This window comes from Miniopterus natalensis, chromosome 9 (genome assembly GCF_054644295.1).
Source record: "Miniopterus natalensis isolate mMinNat1 chromosome 9, mMinNat1.hap1, whole genome shotgun sequence".
NCBI lineage: Eukaryota > Metazoa > Chordata > Mammalia > Chiroptera > Miniopteridae > Miniopterus > Miniopterus natalensis.
This window is the reverse complement of record NC_142089.1, coordinates 48,049,320-48,068,560: the sequence shown is the minus strand read 5'-3', so window position 1 is coordinate 48,068,560 and position 19,241 is coordinate 48,049,320. Positions and strand designations below refer to the sequence as shown.

The 19,241-nt window shown below is 33.1% G+C and overlaps 1 protein-coding gene across 2 annotated transcripts in view; it reads left to right on the top strand.

The window, feature by feature from the left end:
- USP33 (ubiquitin specific peptidase 33) overlaps window positions 1–19,241 on the top strand; it is a 37,931-nt gene that overhangs the window by 4,516 nt on the left and 14,174 nt on the right. The window contains exons 2-14 of one of the 2 annotated variants that reach the window (XM_087820535.1): window positions 4,624–4,755; window positions 4,953–5,006; window positions 5,638–5,700; window positions 7,003–7,155; window positions 9,756–9,858; window positions 10,392–10,461; window positions 11,891–12,004; window positions 12,435–12,513; window positions 13,700–14,117; window positions 16,178–16,318; window positions 17,498–17,619; window positions 18,763–18,935; window positions 19,058–19,128. In XM_087820535.1, the coding sequence (XP_087676661.1) occupies window positions 4,624–4,755; window positions 4,953–5,006; window positions 5,638–5,700; window positions 7,003–7,155; window positions 9,756–9,858; window positions 10,392–10,461; window positions 11,891–12,004; window positions 12,435–12,513; window positions 13,700–14,117; window positions 16,178–16,318; window positions 17,498–17,619; window positions 18,763–18,935; window positions 19,058–19,128 (1,693 nt within the window). Of the gene's footprint in view, window positions 1–4,623; window positions 4,756–4,952; window positions 5,007–5,637; window positions 5,701–7,002; window positions 7,156–9,755; window positions 9,859–10,391; window positions 10,462–11,890; window positions 12,005–12,434; window positions 12,514–13,699; window positions 14,118–16,177; window positions 16,319–17,497; window positions 17,620–18,762; window positions 18,936–19,033; window positions 19,129–19,241 lie in introns of both variants that reach the window. The other variant, XM_087820534.1, reaches the window with a different exon arrangement.

The following is a 19,241-nucleotide window of genomic DNA, read 5'->3' as shown; positions in this document are numbered from 1 at the left end:
TTTTTAAATATATCTTTATTGATCTCAGAGAGAGGAAAGGAGAGGGAGAGAGAGAGAGAGAAACATCAGTGATGAGAGATTGATCAGCTGCCTCCTGCATGCCCCGGACTGGGGATCTAGCCCGCAACCCGGGCATGTGCCCTGACCGGGAATCAAACCCCTGTTGCCTGGATCCTAGGTCAATGGTCAACTGCTGACCACGCCCGGCTGGGCTAAAGCCTAATATTTAAAATGGTACTCTTGGATGAGCCAAATTAGTTATAGTGATGGAACAATAGTGGTTGAAACTATTGATAGATTTGTTTTTCTGTATTCAGAATTTTAGAATTGATTTTTTTTTAGTGCAAAATGCTGTCCTTTGAAACACCACGTCTGACACTTGGTCATCCAACCTCTCTGTGTAAAAGTGATGGGAAACATTCCACTTCCCAAGGCTCAACCTTCCATTTTTGTATAGCTCTTAATTGTTGAAAATCTTCACCATTGATTGGATTTGCTATTTCTAACTTTTCAAGTTAAATAAAAAAGAAAGGCTCTCTCTTACTTTGGTTGTTTTGTCAAATAATTGGAGCACATGTTCCAAGTGCTCCAGTTTTTGTCTTTTGCTGTCTAAGCATCCATACTTTCAATTATTCCTCATAATAGTGTGTGTGTGAATATATATATGTATATACCCTACAAAAACACCATGATGTAGATATTTGTAATTTTCTTGATTTTATAGATGAGGGAATTGAGACTGAGAAGTAACTTAAACCTGGTCACAAACCTAGGATATAGTGGAGCTTGGATTTGAACCCCACTAGCCTTGCTTTAGAAACTTTACTGTTAGCCACAGTGTTGTTTTAGATAGCTTTCAAATTATTTATTTTAAGGCTTTCTATGGGAGGCATTCTTATTCTGTAGCTTTACTATTCTTCATAAATAAAATATTTCAGATACTCTACTTAGTTTATGAGTACAATAACTGGCTGCTTTTAAAATTCTGTAACATACTGTTCTATTGAAAAATTGACTAAGAATTGCACTGTTGGTATATGAGTCTTCTAGTGTCTAGAATCTACCTGAAACTCTATTTTTGGCCTCACTTTAGACAATAGGTTCTTTGAACCCCAATATAAAATATTACATTCATCCTTGTTAATTTTAGTTCAATTTGCTAGTTAATTTTTTAAAGACTTATTTTTTATAATTAGATTTTACTAGCTTCCCTTCTGTGTCTTTATCTAGATTTTTGTTAAAAATGTTGAATAGTTCTACTACTTGTAAGTACAGATATCTGTCTTCATAGCAGTGACCCTGGAGGAACCAGACATGGTGCACACCAGAGCTGGGCAGATTCATCAGTAATGATGAATTGATCAGTAATGATGGGTTGGTTGGTCTTGGGTCGGAAGGGCCAGATGGTGGGGCAGCCTGACACTTTATAAATAAAAAAAATTACTCTTTGGAATATACTGAACAATGGAATATGGGCAGTTTCTCTATTAAAAGGCTTATTAGGTTACCAACTATATATCTTCATGTATAACAAATATTAATAACACAGGTCCCTATGTTTTTCCAATAAAATTTGAATATCTGCTCTTCTCTTATTAGGATGGCAGGGTCAGAATTTCGGGTCTGCAACTTGGAGATTGTACTGCTAAGATATCCCCCCCCCCAAAGTAATAACCTGAGAAGCAATTTGAATCAACAGATGGACAATTGAGCACTCAAAGTTGTACATCATAGAGCATGAGTGCAATTATTCCAATATGGAAAAATGTTCAGTTGGTATTATTACCATCATTATGGCCAAGAAAATTTAAAATAGCCCTGTTGGGGTAGATAGAGGAAAAAATTGCAGTTAAAGATTGCAAAGGTAAGGACAAATTGAGGTCAAATTATGGAAAGCCTTAATTTCCATGCAAAGCTTGAAATTTTCTGTGCTCCCTAGTGATTTCCAACCTGTGAGCCACAAGCTTCTAGAGGAGTCTTAGAGTTTTGTGGTGTCTGCAGCTATAAACTGAACAAATAGCATTTTCATATACAACCATTATTTTCACTGACTTCACGCTGTCTTCTAATGTCTAGTACCCATCTCCCCTGAACAAACTGTCAGACCAGAATAAAAGCATGTGTGCCTTCATTCTTTTGGTGTACACTTTGAGAAGAAATTGAAGGAGCTAAGAACCCCTGTTGTCTTACCCTCCTATAGCTGAATAAATCTTTATCAAAAGAAGGAATAAAAGAATGATTTTGTTACCTTAGTCAATTAACTGAGTAAAACTAGGTAACTAGAATATCAAGGGCCTTCTATTTTGATAGTGTTGTATTTAAGTGTAGGGAATCTAAGTAGCCATGGTACAAATTGTTAGCTTTTGTTTACATGCATTAATTCTCATTAAATTGTTTCGATACCAGAAAATTAATAGCCAAACAAAGCAAACTTATTTTACTCTTCCCTAGTCCCCATTTCTTTGCTCTGAGGTAACATTCAGAGTATATGACCTTCAAGTCTATGTCTTTATGCTTCTACAATGGATGTATATACATCCAGGCACAAATGTGCTATTATGCAGGTTTTACAAGTTTTTACTTCACTAGTATCATACACTATGTATCATTCTGCAGCTTCTTTTCCCCCCAGTCAACATTATATCCTTTAGATCTGTCCATGTTGATAAATTATCCATCAAATGCGTGCAGTTAAATTGTGTAGTGTTCAGTTATGAATGTACCATTTATATACTCATTCTTCTAATGATAGACTTAAAACATTTTAAAATCAAAAGTGAGATTATAGACTATCTAGAAAGCAATGAGGAGAATATTTCCATTTCATTGGGTAACATTGGTATTTAAAGGAAGATGTATAGTTTAAACACTTTTAAGTAAATAAAAATAAGAGAATTCAGAACTTATCTTTAGGGATTAAGAAAATAAAACCAAAACCAAGTAGGACAGGGGAATAAAGATAAAACTTAATTAATTAATTTGGAAACAAAAATAAAAATAGCAGAAAGGGTAAATTCCAAAGCTGGTTCTTGACAAAGACCAATAAATTAGATAAACCTCTTGGAGAAGGAAAAAAAAATTGGAGTAAAAATATACAAGATTAGGAATGAGAAAGTAAACACCATAAACACCCAGATAGAAGAGTGATTAATGGCATTTTATGCAAATCTTCTTGAGAATGTAATACTACGATGACAAAGTTGAAAATTGAGAGGAAATAGATGATTTTATAGCAAAATATAAATTAGTAGAATTGACCCAATAAGTGAAAAAACTTAAACTAATTCCCACTAAAGGATCAAAGAGATGACTGAAGATCTGTTCTTGAAAGAGGCAGCTGAGCAGATGGTTTCACAGCTGTTTCATTTAATTTATAAAGAACATACTATAATAAAAAAAATCCTATTGTGTGGTATAGAATATACAAAGCTACTCAATGCATTCTGTCAAGCATACATATTTTTATCCCCAATAAAAATACTACCCGAAAAGATTAATCTCAGTTATGTACAGAAATAAAAAATTTCTAAATATAGTATTAGGCGATAGAATCTAGATATGAAGCATCAGACTAATAGTACATTTACCCAATATAACACTAATGCAAGGGTCATTAGTATCAAATCTGTTAATATAATAGATTATATCATCAAATGAAGCAAGGAATATAGTAAGCTATCAGTAGCTGCTGAGAAGACGTTTGGTAAAGTTGATCAAGACCAATTCTACTTTTAAAAAACTAAGTAAATTAAGAGTAGAAGGATATTATAGTAGATGTCCTAAATGGCAGAACCATTAAAATAAGGACCCAATCATGGATGCCTATGATCACTTTTATATTGAAGATTGTTTTAGAAGTTCCAGTAAGTGCCTTAAAGCAATACGATTAAATAATTGTTATTAATATTGGAAAATAAGAGGTAAAAACTATCTTGTTTTCCATGTACTCAGAGAATAGCCAAGGGAACTCTGAAAAGAAATAGTGAAGAATCTTACAGTTATCAAAATATTCTATATAGCCTCTGTAATCAGATTAATATGGTATTGGCATAGACAGAGTAGTAGAACAAAAATGGAACATCCAGAAATACATTATGTGCAAATTTAATAAAGGGTAAAGATAATATTACAGTGTGGTGGGAAATGGGTAGATTATGTAATTAGTGGTGCTGGTACAATTGTCTGCCCAACTGGAAGAAAATAAAATTGGGTTTCTGTCTTAAGATAAACTCCAGATGGATTAAAGCCTTGTAAAAAAATATTTAAGGTTATTCTATAGCTTTAGCTGTATAAAAGATTAGAAACTTAGAAGCCATTATAAAATAAGAGAGGTGTTTGATTTTATAAAAATTAAAACCTGTAATGGTAAAGGATGCCGTAAGATAGTTAAATAACAGTATTGGCACTAAAAAAGACTATATAGATTAATGGAATAGCATAGAGAGCCCAGAAATAACCCTTGCATAGAATGGGGCAAAGTAGGTTTACAGTTGTGAGTATGAGAATATGAAAGTAATCTAGGTATATTTGAAAATATGCCCTTTTGTGTGTTTCTTATTTTATCTATTATTTTTAATATATTAGTGTTTTAAAATTAACATTTGGTCATTTTTTTTCCCATAGGTATTACCTCATTTTGAAAGCCTTGGGAAACAGGAAAAAATTTGTAACAAAATGCCAGTTTTTCGAAATCGTTGTTCACATTTGGACTCAGTTGGTGAAATAACGAAAGAAGAGTTAATACAAAAATCTCATGTAAGAAAAGAGGTGTTTCTTTTCCTTTCTTAAAAAACTCATATTCATTTTTCTCCTGAATATTTTTTTAAATAAATTACTATAATACTCTATGTTCAGGAGTCCAAATTTTTTATATATGATATTATTAGTGAATTGTATGTGTTTGGCTGTGTCAAGATAATGATAATGTTGTCCATGTGATTTTTGTTCCATAGAGTACTTGTCAGGATTGTAAAGTCAGAGGACCAAATCTTTGGGCGTGCCTGGAGGTATATATATGTTTCTTCTCAAATGTTTGATATTATAAAAATTTATATCTGAATAAGGATAACGAGAAGGGTTTTTTGACACTTAAAATATTTCAGAAATGAACATATATTTTTTTAGTCCAGTCCCCCCGTCATCTGAGGATATGTTTTTATTGATTTTGGGGGGGGGGGATGGAGGGAGGCAGTGAGAGAGAGAGAGAAAAAGAGAGAGAGAAAAACAATTGGTTACCTCCTATATTACCAGGAATGGAACCTGCAGCCCTTTGCAGCACGGGACGATGCCCTAACCAACTGAGCCACCCGGCCAGGGAAAATGAACATTATTGATGACAAAAATTAAACTTCTGACTTTGGGTTTTAACTTACAGTGCTTTCACAGAGTTTTAGTAAATCACTAAATATTTTACACTTGTTTTTTATTAGTTGTGACATAACTTTTTAGCTTAGAAATATTCTGGTTTTATTCTTCTGTGCCTATTACCTTTTCGTTAAAATATCTATGGCAAGACAGTTAATCATTAAGTTAAAAACATCATCAAAACTTAATTGTAAATGTAATTGCAATGCTGTTATTGTAATGTGACACTTGTTCTAAAATACTTTATTTTCCTTTTTGTATAATTATTTATAGAATAGATGTTCATATGTTGGCTGTGGTGAATCACAAGTAGATCACAGCACCATACATTCTCAGGTATGTATTTAGAAAAAATTCATGCAAGGCATTTTTTAAAGAAAGCCTGAAGGAGAGGGAAAGCAAATACAACATTATCAGTTGAAGTTATAATTTGAAATTTTGCCCTTTTTTATATAAGATGAATTAAAGCTTAGCTTATACACTTTAAAAAGAGGGGAGGGAAATTGCTAAGAAGATCAATATTAGAACGAGACTGTAATTAAGAGTAATGATTTAAGAAGTGTACCTCCTGATGTTATACCTCCTGATATGTGGAGGTGATAGCTGGGATATTACAAGGATATGGGGATTGAAGTCAAGATGGTTACCTTGGCTTATGACACTACCTGACTAACTTCAAGTTTCAATTCATATTACCTTTTCTTGCACATCCTCATAATTGGAGTTCCCATTCCACTTTACCTTAGTTTTTTGGTGCTCTTGTGTAATTCTGGTATGCCTCTTTTATAGTGTTAGGCAGAGCTCCCATCCTAAACTGTAAGTTTCTCTTGGATGAACCATCTTTTTTCCCATTGATATCTCTACAGCATCAACTGTTCTTAACCAGGGTTCCTCACATGAATTAATTAAGCCTGAATACCTCAAGACCCTCAGGCATTATTGTATTTAATTAATTTACTTTTCTTCTGTGCATCTAGAATGGTAGTGCTTTGTACCATTCTTGGAAGAAAGGAGAAAATAGTTAATCAAATCATTTTCCATAGGGCATAATTCTCTTACAGAAATCCAGTTGAGAAAGGCTAGAGTTTAGGGGGGAGGCGGGGTGAAGAGGGTCAAAGGGGGGGGAAAGGGGGACATATATAGTACTTTGAATAATAAAGATAAATTTAAAAACAAAAAAAAAGGTACTGAAAGTATTAACCATTGAAAAAATTGACCTTCAAAAAATATATACTATATTCACTATTGTTGGGCTGTTTTGTGTTTTAAGTCATGCCATGTTTATTGTTTTGCCGTTCTGATCTAGAATAGTTAGTGTGTTACTGTCAGTTATTTTCTTGTGTTACGCTCATTTGCTAACTGTAAAGCAGAGTCTTATACTGTTGTCTTTTACTTTTATAATGAAAAATGATGAGAAATAACAGTAGAATAACTTCTAGAGTAGACTGATAGTGTCGCTATTCACTGTACTTTAGCAGTTTATCGAAAGAATGTTTTTTGGTGTTTGAATTTAACTTTTCTCTTTTGAGTATATTGTTATTTATCAAGGGCCAGCAGTTTATCTTCTATGCGCTTTTGAAATGTTTTCAACTATGCCTAATTCTGGTTCCTCTTCTTTGTCCCTGTGAAATTATACAGGAAACAAAGCATTGTTTAACTGTGAACCTTACCACTCTTCGAGTATGGTGTTATGCTTGCAGCAAAGAAGTATTTTTGGATAGGAAATTAGGAACTCAGCCTCCATTGCCTCACATAAGACCGCTTCACCAAACACAAGAAAACAGTGTCCAGGTAATAATCTAAAGCCATTTAATTAAAATATCAGATATTTTCAGGTAATGATTTCAGAATTTGTCATGTAGTTGAAATTTAAAAGAACCCCACCAAACCTATACCTGTAAAAAATATCTATAATGTGCCTCTTTTTCTCAACTCAAACATGGAAGCTGGCTTTTGTTCTTTGTAGAGTGACAGGTTAGGGTGACACTGAACCCATCTCCCTGAAGATGGGAAAGCACCTGATATGTTTTAAAAACTTAAAAACAATAACTGGTTTAAATAGTGTTTATCTTTTTCTAGCAAGTCTGATTCTAGGAGAGGTGTTATTCCCTTCTTGGATAGGGAATAACAAATACTGACTCAGTTCCCCTTTCCTCATTTACTTCCCCTCTCCACCCTCATTTGTATTAGTGTGAACATTTACAATTTATTGAAAACCAGATAGCATATATTAAAGCTTAGCATGAATCTTCGGTTGCAAAATGTGTATAGGCTTGCCCAGTTGGTGTGGCTCAGCGGTTGAGCATCATCCTATGATCCAGGAGATCTAGGTTTGATTCCCGGTCAGGGCACCTGCCTGGGTCGTGGGCTTGGTCCCCAGTGGGGGGCGGGAGGGGGGGCGTGCAGGACGCAGCCCATCAGTGACTCTCATCGTTGATGTTTCTATCTCTCCTCCTCTCTTCCCCTCTCTGAAATCAATAAACATACATTTTAAAAATATATGTGTATGGATTTGCAAAGATTGGCCACTTAATTTTGAGAATTTTCCATAAAAGAATAGGAAGAGGGAATTGAAAAAATTAGAATAGTTGGCTTTTAACTTATTCTAGTCATTTGCTCTGTATGTTTTAATTAACACATTAGTGGGTTTTTCCCCTCATATGTGTTATTGTATTTCTATACTTGTCCTTGATACCAATTCTCTTAGATTTTTCTCTTGTATCTTTGTATTACATTCTGATAGTAGATATGTGTGATAATAAATTTGCTTGCCTTACACATTATATAACTTAAGATGACTAGGTTTTAGACAAGGTATACTTGTTGTATTTCTAGATTCACAGTTGAATGGCTCTAGTTAATAAATTATCACTATTACTGTTTCTCCCGTTGATACCAATTTATCATTCAGAAATATGTTTTTTGTCTTTTTTGAGTGTCCTGGTAGTTTGAGAATAAGTTTTCTTGAACACTCTTACATTATTAACAAAAATGTGATAACTAAAAGTTTAATCACATAAGGAACTGATAATTTTTATAAGGGCAGTATTCAAAAGGTGGCCGGAAGAGTAAGTGCAGATAGTTCACAAAGAAGTAGAAATAAAAACATTGAGCAAATAATCATCACTGACTAAAGAAAAGTAAGTTAAAATAGCCATCTGTTGCCATTTCTGTCAGAAGAGATTGCAGACTGGTGGTGAATGTTGAATCTGGTTGAATAAATGTACTCATACTTTTCTGATGGCTTCTAAATAATTCTCTGGTGAGTTATATTTACAATACATAAAAGACACTAATTTCATGCAACTTCTTGATGACCCGTTGAAGAAACTACTAAGGGGAAAAAGTTATTTGTACAAATTTTTTAGAGGTAAAAAATGTATAGGCTATTTGAACCCAATTTTATCAAGCATTAGTTATAAAATAACAGTATTGGAAACCATTCAAATATCATTAAGATTTTTCAAATAGAAACTTTTCTAGGAGGTAAGATGTTGAATAATTTTTTTAAAGCCTCTGCATTTCTCCATATTTAAGTACAACAAAATGAGAATATGGGGCATACTGGAATGTTCAGTATCTACAGATGCCAGGAAGATAAAATAGACATATAAAGCGGGTCTGTGTAAGGGAATATGTTTGCATTATATAGGTGAATATAGCCATAAGTTGGAGAACCAGAGCACATGCTGAGCATATGCTGCTATTCAGTTTCCTTCTCCAACTAAATGTACTTTGATCTTCTGCTATTATAAGAAAACTTGCAAAATCTGATTTTTTATGTGAGCTCTCCCAATTTGTAAAATATTAGCTCATAGTTTTGCATTTTTGTTGTTAAATAGTGTGGGCTAGCATTTGACCAACAGGTCACCAGTTGCAACCTCTGAGTTAAGCCAATTCTTGGGAATTAATATTGTAATATTTTATTTCTATTTGAAACAAATTAATTATTTCATATGCATAAAAGGATGCAAAATAAATATAGTAACAAGTATCAGGAGAGATTGTAGAAGTCTACAGATAAGTTAGTGTGTTATGACAGAAAAGCTGTAGTATTTTTTTCCTGTAAAAAGTTCGAAAAATCTGAAAAGACGATGTGTAGGATATGTACACTTAGGTCTTTTAACCTATAATGTGACCTAACTGAATTGGAGTGAATTGTGTTTAAATTCAGAAAAGTCACAGGTGGCTTTGTTATTCAAGTACATATGTTAATAAAGGTAGTGTAGATCCTTATTACTTTCAAAATATAAATTTTATTCTAATTGATAATACCTTGAATTCGTATTTAAAATACCATCTCCTAATTTTTAGACTGTAGAGATATATGAGATAAAATTTAAAAAAATTTAACCTAAGGATTTAAGTATGCTATTTTTTCTGTTATCAAGGATTTTAAAATCCCCAGTAACACAACATTAAAAACTCCTCTGGTTGCTGTATCTGATGATCTGGACATAGAAGTGGAAGACGAAGATGAACTTAAGGCAAGAGGTAAAATAATTCTCCTGTGTAATCCTCCTTTGTATGGTACTACCCTTTTCTTTAGTAAACTGTGTAATGTGAAAATTTTGAAATTTTCACATTACACAGTTGTGAAAGGAACTATACAGATGTAATTACAAAAAAAAGGAGTTTAAAATTTGGACTAGTAAAATTGTATTTTTAAAAAAAGCAAACTGACAACTTTGAGTAATGCCTGGTTTCTCTGGCATCACTTTACCAAAGCCCACAGCTTTTAGTATAAACTATCTATATAATTTAGTACAAATTTTCTGCTTTGTAATTGATATAAGGGAATTTTAATCCTTTAAGTGTATATTTAAATAGCTATCTGAAAATCAACACTTTGATATCAGTCTGACCTCTGAGTTGTTCAAGTTATCTTGTGTTTCCATAATGTATTTTCTTAGTGTGGTTTGGGATCCTTAATAACCACCATCCATAGTTACGTATTCAGTAAACACTTACAAAATTGAGTCATTTCATTATTGAATGATGACATAACTTATACTTTGTCTTAATAGGTCTTACAGGTTTGAAAAATATTGGCAATACTTGTTACATGAACGCAGCTTTGCAGGCTCTTTCTAATTGGTAAGTAGAGGAATTAATTTTGTTTTGTTTGTATAGCTTTTTAAGTTACTCTGAGCGGAAAACCGTGCTGCTGTAGTGTGATCAAGGAAAAAATCCCTGGCCGTACTTCTTCCCTCGTCTTCCTCAACACAGTTTTTTTTCCTCCCATTTTCTGAAATGCCCCCATTTAGAAAGTTATGTGGATTAACTAAAACTAAATATGTTAGTAGTCCTGAAAAGTTATTTCCTCTTTCTTGTTGAGTAATTCTGAAGGTAGAGTAGGCAAGAAACCGGGTTGGATGGAATGCTCTATGTGTCTGTTAGGGCCATCTGGTCTTACATGTAGCTTAAGTCCAATGTTTCCTTACTGATTTTTCTGACTGGATGATCTATCTGTTGTTGAAAATGGAGTATTGAAGCCCTCTGCTATTACTCTTTTGCTTTCTATTTCTCCCTTCAGATCTGTTATTTGCTTTATATATTTAGATGCTCCTGTATTGGCTACATACATATTTACAAATGTTATCTTCTTGATGAATTGACCCCTTTATCATTATATAATGACCTTCTTTATCCTTGGTACAGCTTTTGATCTATTTTTGTCTAAAATAAGTATAGCTACCCATATTCTCTTTGGTTCCACTTACATGGAATATTGTTTTACAGTAGCTAATTTATTGCAGGCCAGGATTTGATCCTTTGCCCAGGCAGTTTCCTATAAGTGAATAGATTCTTGGAGGTTTCCTCAAGTTAATCAAGCTCATTGCCTTATAAATTGGTGACTTGAGCCACTGGGTGTATAGCAGTACCATTTACTGGGATGTAGAAGCTTGGAGGAAGCTGATTCACTTAAAAGTTAAATTTTGATCATGTTAAATTTGATATGCCTAAGATAGCCATCTGTTTGGGCATTTGATGTAAATCTGGAGTTTAGATGAGATGTTTCACTTTTGTAAATTTGACTGTCATTGGCATATGTCTGAAAATTTAAGATCACCCAGGGAAAAGTATATGTAGGGAAGAGGAAAAGTTACAGGATCAAGTCCAGAGGAACCCTGATATTTATATAATCTAGTAAGAGCAGAAAGAACAATAAAGAGGGAAAAGAGTTGTCAGAGAGGTAAAGAAGAAAAGTAGAAAAGTACATTACATTGGTCAAGAGAAGGGTTGCTTAAGGATGAGGGGGTAAGCCACCTGTCATGAATGCTACTCAAAGGGAAGTGAAAGGTATTTACTGGGTCTGACAGCATTGAGGACTCTGATATGGTAGAGTCAAATCTGGTTTAAATGGGTTGAGCAAGAATATGATGAAGTGAATGTGAAGCTATAAAAAAACGGCAAAGAAATAATAGATGCAGGGCTCTATATACTGTCAGTTTATTGAATGATGAGAAGACAGTCAGTACTGAGCTTGATTATGCTCTAACATATTTCTCTTTTTCCAAATAAGCCCACCTTTGACACAGTTTTTTCTTGATTGTGGAGGACTAGTTCGAATAGATAAGAAACCAGCCATTTGTAAAAGTTATCTCAAACTGATGACAGAACTGTGGCATAAAAACAGGTATGTACTTAATATATTTGTTTTCTTTATTGTTCTTAAATGAATATCTTGCACTGACTCGGTAGCTCAGTTGGTTAGAGCATCATCCTGATACACCAAAGGTGCAGGTTTGATCTCTGGTCAGGCCACATATAGGAATCAACCACTGATGGCATTTTTATACACCAATAATGAACTCTCAGTAAATTAAGTATTTTTTAAACATATAGTAGAGTATGATCATTTCATTAGGGAAGAGAACAAGAAAATACACCCTAAATATCAGCAATAAGCTGTTCTGACAAGCCGATGAAACATAATACTGGGCAATTTTGAATGATTTTTTGAAACACAAACACTTTTCAATTTAATACCTTCAATTCTTGATTGCTAATTTCTACATAAACAAAAAAAATCACAGGTTTATCATTAAAAATGTTTTGTTCCTTAGGCCAGGATCTGTTGTGCCAACTAATCTGTTTCAAGGAATTAAAACTGTAAATCCAACATTTCGGGGATATTGTCAGCAGGTAAGTCTTAATTGCTTGTTATTCATAATATTCATCTTTAATAAATTTGCTGCATGCCACTATGCATTATGCTATTATGTAGTCATTTGTATTTCTTCTTATATGATTTATTTGTCCATTTATTTATTTTTACTACTTTTCTCTCCTTGTGTCTTTATTTACCAAGAATAATTTTTTATCTTATTTTTTGCTTTTATTTTTCTACCCTTAATTTTATACTTTTCTAGAAATTTAAAATTTTGGGGTGGGTAAATGTATCAGTATATTTCTTCTAGTGCTTTTAGTTTGGAAAAGTTCCACATCAGAGATAAATTTTCATCTGTTTTGTATATTTTATGCTTTCATTTAAAAAAAAGGTTAATTATTCAATACATGTTATTTATTTCATATTACAATGATCCAAATTTTATTTTTAATAAACAGCTAACAAATTGTACCAAACTATAAATTTAAGACTTCTAAAATATGATTTAAAAAATTTCTTTCTTACTGATTTTTGTGCTTACATTAATGTATAAAATAGGGTCTGTTTCTGGGCTTTCTAACCTATTTCATTGACCTGTATTTTTTTTGTACTAGTACCAATGGTAGTTTCAGTTATTGTAGTTTTATATAATATCTTTTAATATTTATACTTGGCCCTAACATATTTTTCTTTTTCAAAACAATACCTAGTCCCTGTTAATTTTTTCTCGTGCATATTCCTGGATCACCAGAAACTGTGATTTTTGTAGATGTGAGTTGGGGCCTACATGCTTATTTTTAATAAGCATTTCAGGTTGGTAAGGATTTCTCTTTGAGATATAGTGCAAGATTGCATAAAACTTTAATTTTAAGCTAAACTTATAAAATATTTGAATTTAGGACATCTCTCTGAATGGTCACATGAAGCAAATCCCTGTCTTCTTTACACCTTACTCCTGCACTTTTTAAAAATAGCAGCACTACTAAAAGCTGACCTCCATATCATCTTCAGTTTTATAATTACTTTTGTTTCATTTATATAACTTTTTAGAACTTAGTGCTTCCCATCCCTCCAATGCCTTATATTTTACAAAGTTGTATTTCCTCAGTATAATGCTACACATTTAGTTGATAACCACATTCTGTATATTTTTCCTTAAGTTTCTACACACATACAGATATTTTTAATGAAGTGGTAATATCTAATTTACTTTTATATTAGGATGCTCAGGAATTCCTTCGATGTTTAATGGATCTGCTTCATGAAGAACTGAAAGAACAGGTCATGGAAGTAGAAGAAGATCCTCAAACGATAACGACTGAGGAGACCATGGAAGAAGACAAGAGCCAATCAGATGTGGATTTTCAGTCCTGTGAATCTTGTGGCAGCAGCGATAAAGCTGAAAATGACAATGGCTCTAGAGGCTTCTCTGAAGATAATAACGAGACAACAATGTTAATTCAGGATGATGAGAACAATTCAGAAATGTCTAAAGATTGGCAGAAAGAGAAGATGTGTAATAAGATGAATAAAGTAAATTCTGAAGGAGAATTAGATAAAGATAAAGACTCTGTGTCTGAAACAGTTGATTTGAACAGCCAGGAAACGGTCAAAGTGCAAATACACAGCAGAGCTTCAGGTGACAGTTTTAATAATTTTAAAATGGTAGTGTTTCATTGGTACACAATGGGTGCAAAATGATATATTTGTATTTAAGATTATGTTGTAATTTCACTATTTTCAGATTTTCTGAGGAAAAATTAGCGTGGCATGTGACTAAAATCAAAACACTTCTAACTTACATGTTAATGCTCACAGTGTATATTTAGCATAGTAAAAATGAAATAGAGTGTTCAATAACTTTAGCTTAATATTTTGTGTGTAGTATATGACATTATAGTTTAACCATACTAATTTGAAGAAAAGAGGAATTAAATAGCTATGTTTGGGCTTTCTAACTAGTAGAGTTTAGCAGTGTATGCATGTGAGTGTTAAGTGTATGTCATTTTAAGCGGATTCTGTTAAGATCCTGGGAAAAAGCAGAGTAATTCAGTTGCAGTTTTATAACTTTATACACTGTTAGATTTAGATTGCTGTCATTGGAGTCACATCAGCTACGAAATATTTGGTATATGTTTTAGTGTAGGAGCTTAACTATAATGAATCTTGTACAATATATTCTAATATTAGTCCGTGTTCCTTTGAGAAAGAGCAAGGGGTCAAATGAAAGATATTGAGTTAGATTGTTTTGCATTTTACATCTATTTCTTCAAGAGTTAACTTATCTTGGCTTCATGTGGTATTTAGTACTCCAGAGCACATAAAATTAAACCATCAGAGGTTCAGATTTTCTGATCTTAAAATAAGTGGCAGACAAATAACAAAAATAGTTTATCGTCTTCTATAATTACGGATGAGTTGAGAACTACTAAACAAGTTTTTTAGGTATTTAAGTGAGCCTGAACCTGAAATTCTTCTTGACGAAAAGGCTATTTCCTTAACCAGAGGAATACTTGTGGTTCACCTGTGTACAGTGCATAAATGCCTTCTAGTCAGGAAAACGTGTTAGGCTCCTTAATTATACTGCCCTTATGTTTAGAAGTTTACATGTGTTTAGAAGTTGAATAGTTAATAAATACATGAAATGTCAGCATTGGAAGACTTAGCTTATACGCTGTCCAGCCCTTCCTTGTAGAAAGCCTGGTTAAGGAAAATACTCCTTCTTTATTGCTCTGTAGCAGGTTTGTTCTTATATGTAGTAACTAATCGATGACCTAGAACAGGGATCTGAGCTTTTACATTTTTTAAAGACCTGATTAAAAAATGTGACAAAGACCATATATGACACACAAAACCTACAATATTTACTATCTGATTCTATATAGGAAACATTTGCCAGTCCCTGGCCTATACCATATTAATTTTATTCCCTTCAGAAAGGCCTAGAGTAAGTCCCCTCCCTCCTGTCCCTCCAGAATTATGCAGTATGCTTTTAGTCATGGTGGCGATAATGAGAAATGCCTATGTGAAAGTAATTACTTTGTATTATTTGGAAAAATCCCTTAAATTATTCTGTTTCAGGGTCTCTTGTGGACAATTTTCCTTTCTTTACTTAAATTCCTGTTGAGCACAGTCTTTTGTCCCGAATGCATGTTATGTACTGAGACTCCAACAGCAAACTATCAAGATAGCACTTGTGGAGCTTATATACTTGTGATTCATAATTTAATTCCAAAAAAGACCCTTCCCTGACAAAGGAATCAATTTTCTTTTATCATAGTAAGAATAAAATAATTTATGATTATTATATGCCTAAATTTCTTCTTAGATTTTGATTATTATGTTTGGGAAGATAATCTTTTTCTCCCACATTGTCTGAAAAGCTTTAAAAAAACCTGTCCTAAATATTGTTTTTAAAAATATTAATTAGGACAAATATGATTCCCTTTGGCTTTATATTTCCACTGCTTACTTCCTGAATTGTCTACAACAGTAATGAGTTATAAACATTAATTGTATTCCTAGGGGGAAAATCGTTGTTACTTCCCTTAGCACTTTGTCAAGTATTTCACTTGACATTTATTAATGTGAATTGTGTTCAAAATCTCAAATGAAGAAACCTTCAACATAATTAACATTATTTGACAGGTGGAATAATTTTACTACTGAAGGTAATAACACAAATTTTAAATATTACAGAATATATTACTGATGTCCATTTGAATGACCTGTCTACACCACAGATCCTTCCATCAAATGAAGGTGTTAATCCACGTTTATCAGCAAGCCCTCCCAAATCAGGCAACTTATGGCCAGGATTGGCATCTACACAAAAAAAAGGTAGTTGTTTCAGTTAGGTTACTTTGTTTTGATCATTCAAAGTATTAATTATGAAATGTTATTCAGTCCTTTAAAATTGACAGCATAATTTTACACAACCATGATTTAAATTTTTTTGTAAGCGTGGCACAAATTCACATACAGTAGAATTCACTCTTGGTATAGAGTTCTGAGCTTTAACACATGCATAATTCTTGTTACCACCACCACAAACAGAACATAGAACAGTTTTAACATCCCAAAGAATTCCCTTTTACTGCTTATAATCAGACCATCCTCTTACCCCTTTCTAAGCACTATCCCCTTGCTCTGTTCTTTATTCTTACTGTTTTGACTTTTCCAGAATGTCATATAAATGGAATCATGCAGTATGTTCTTTTGAAACAGGCTTCTTTCACTTAGTGTAATGCATTTGCGATAATAGTCACGTTGCATGTCTGAATAGTTCCTTTTCACTACTCACTAGTATTTCATTGTATGACTCTACTACTGTTTATTCATTCACTCATTGAAGGACTTTTGAATTGTTTCCCTGTTTTGGCAATTGCGAATAATGCTGCTATAAACATATGTGTACAGGTCTCTCTATGAACATAAGTTTTCATTTGTCTATACTTAACACCTAGAAGTGGGATTATTAGGTTTTATATTAGTTTTATGCTTAATGTCGTATGAAATTGTTTTCAAGAGTGGCGGTATCATTTTTAATTCCTACTAGCTATGAATGAGAGTTCCAGTATTATAAAATGTACAACTATTAAACTCATCAAAAGCATGATCCATAAAAGAAAAAAACTTAAAACTTTGTTGGCAGAAGACACTGTTAAGAGAATGAAAAAAAGATGGGAAAAAATATTTGCAAATCACATAACTGACAAAGCACTTGTATCCCAAATATATAAAGAACTCTCAGAAGTTACAGAATCATTTCTTCAAATATAGCTTTAGTTGGAATCAAAAACAAACAAGCAAAAGTAAAACTGTTCTGATTGAAATCAAGATGGGGAGACTGAACCTCTTTTATTTCACTTGGCTTCTTTCTTTTATTTAAGCAATGCTCTTGAATGGTATTTTGACAAATTTCTTCAGCATCATAAATTTTACTGTTTAAGATTCCAGAGAAAAATGCTAAAGGAACTACTTTGATTTTTAAAAAAAATTTCAACACTTGTTTCTCAGTCCTAGCTCAATCTGCATCATCCCCAAAGAGAAAAAAACAGCACAAGAAATACCGAAGTGTTATTTCAGACGTATTTGATGGAACAATCATTAGTTCAGTGCAGTGTCTCACTTGTGACAGGGTGAGTATGAAGGAATTATAATACACGGGAATTTTTTGTCAAATGCTGATTTAAAAAAAAAAGCCTGACAAAATGGTATGAAAACTTAACTCCTCATCTGTAGCAAGGAGCTGCTGGTGAGTGTTTCTTGTGTTTACATTAGTATAATTGATTCTAGGAGTAGAATTGTTTTTTGGAAGTAATAGCAACATAGTTCTTAAAGGATAAGTCTTAACCCATCATTGGACAGGCATGCATTAACAGGAAGAACTAACTCCATTCTTTATCTCTGGCTACATAGAAAGGTAATAAATATGTTGCTCAGCAACAAGAACTGGTAGTACACATATTCTCGTGAGGCTGATTAAATTAATATGCTGGGCAACTGTTGCTGTATACAGTCACTAGACTGTGATTGCAGCTTCCACATTTGGTGTATGGCTTGTAAATATTTTCCCATATTAAGATTGGGGCCCAGATTCACACACAAGAACATACATTAAAATTACCGTGAGTTCTTTTATAACACCTCTAAGTCCCTGAGTTTTCTTTGAGCTTTTCTTAAGAGTAGTTTTACTTCAGTGCAGGAATGAATATAACTACTGAAATTAAAATGACATCTCTCAGAAAAAAACCCCAGAAAACAACAATGCAGAAGTAAGTTTTCAATTATTGTGTTAAAATCTTAAGTCAAACCTAAGGGCTTCCAATAGGGTCATTTTAATGTATGCTAATTTGGTACCAAATATTTAAATAGACTTATCCTGAAATGTTTTCATTTATTTAAAAATTACATGCTAGGTTTTACAACTTTTTAAAAAGAAAACATTTAAAAACTATCATGAAAGAGGTCATTTCCAAAAATAAATGCGGTAGCGCTTAAGAATTTGGACCTCACACTGCCGTGGCTGAATGTGAGGTATTCTCTATGCTGCAGTGTCGTTGACTAATGGGATGTTAGTAGTTATCTCATAAGGTTTATGTGAAGATTAAATTTAGAACAGCACTTGGTACAGAGCAAGTCTTTTGCTGTTGTTATTACTATTAAGCAGTTTGATGTTTTTGTTTATTATAACTTTTGATCTTTGCCATCTGAAATCTATCCTCATAAATGTTTGCACTGGCTTATTTTCATCCCATTTTTAAAACACAAAACAATTTTAGGTGTCTGTAACCCTGGAGACCTTTCAAGATCTATCCTTGCCAATTCCTGGCAAGGAAGACCTTGCTAAGCTGCATTCATCGAGTCATCCAACTTCCATAGTAAAAGCAGGGTCGTGTGGTGAAGCATACGCTCCCCAAGGGTGGATAGCTTTTTTCATGGAATATGTGAAGAGGTACGTATGCATTTAAAAAAAGTAACTGATTGTTAAAACTGCTGTTTCTGCTGTACTGGCAGAACACTTCCTTTTTTTTCCTATCAATAATGTTTCAGGTTTGTTGTCTCATGTGTCCCTAGCTGGTTTTGGGGTCCAATAGTAACCCTGCAAGATTGTCTTGCTGCCTTCTTCGCTAGAGATGAACTGAAAGGTAAGAGATATGAAACAGTTTTCATCTATGGCTAAATTGTTGTGGGTGATCTAAAATACTAGTAGGACTAAATATAAAATGTATTCATAAAAGCTAAGTTTTAAGGTGCATAA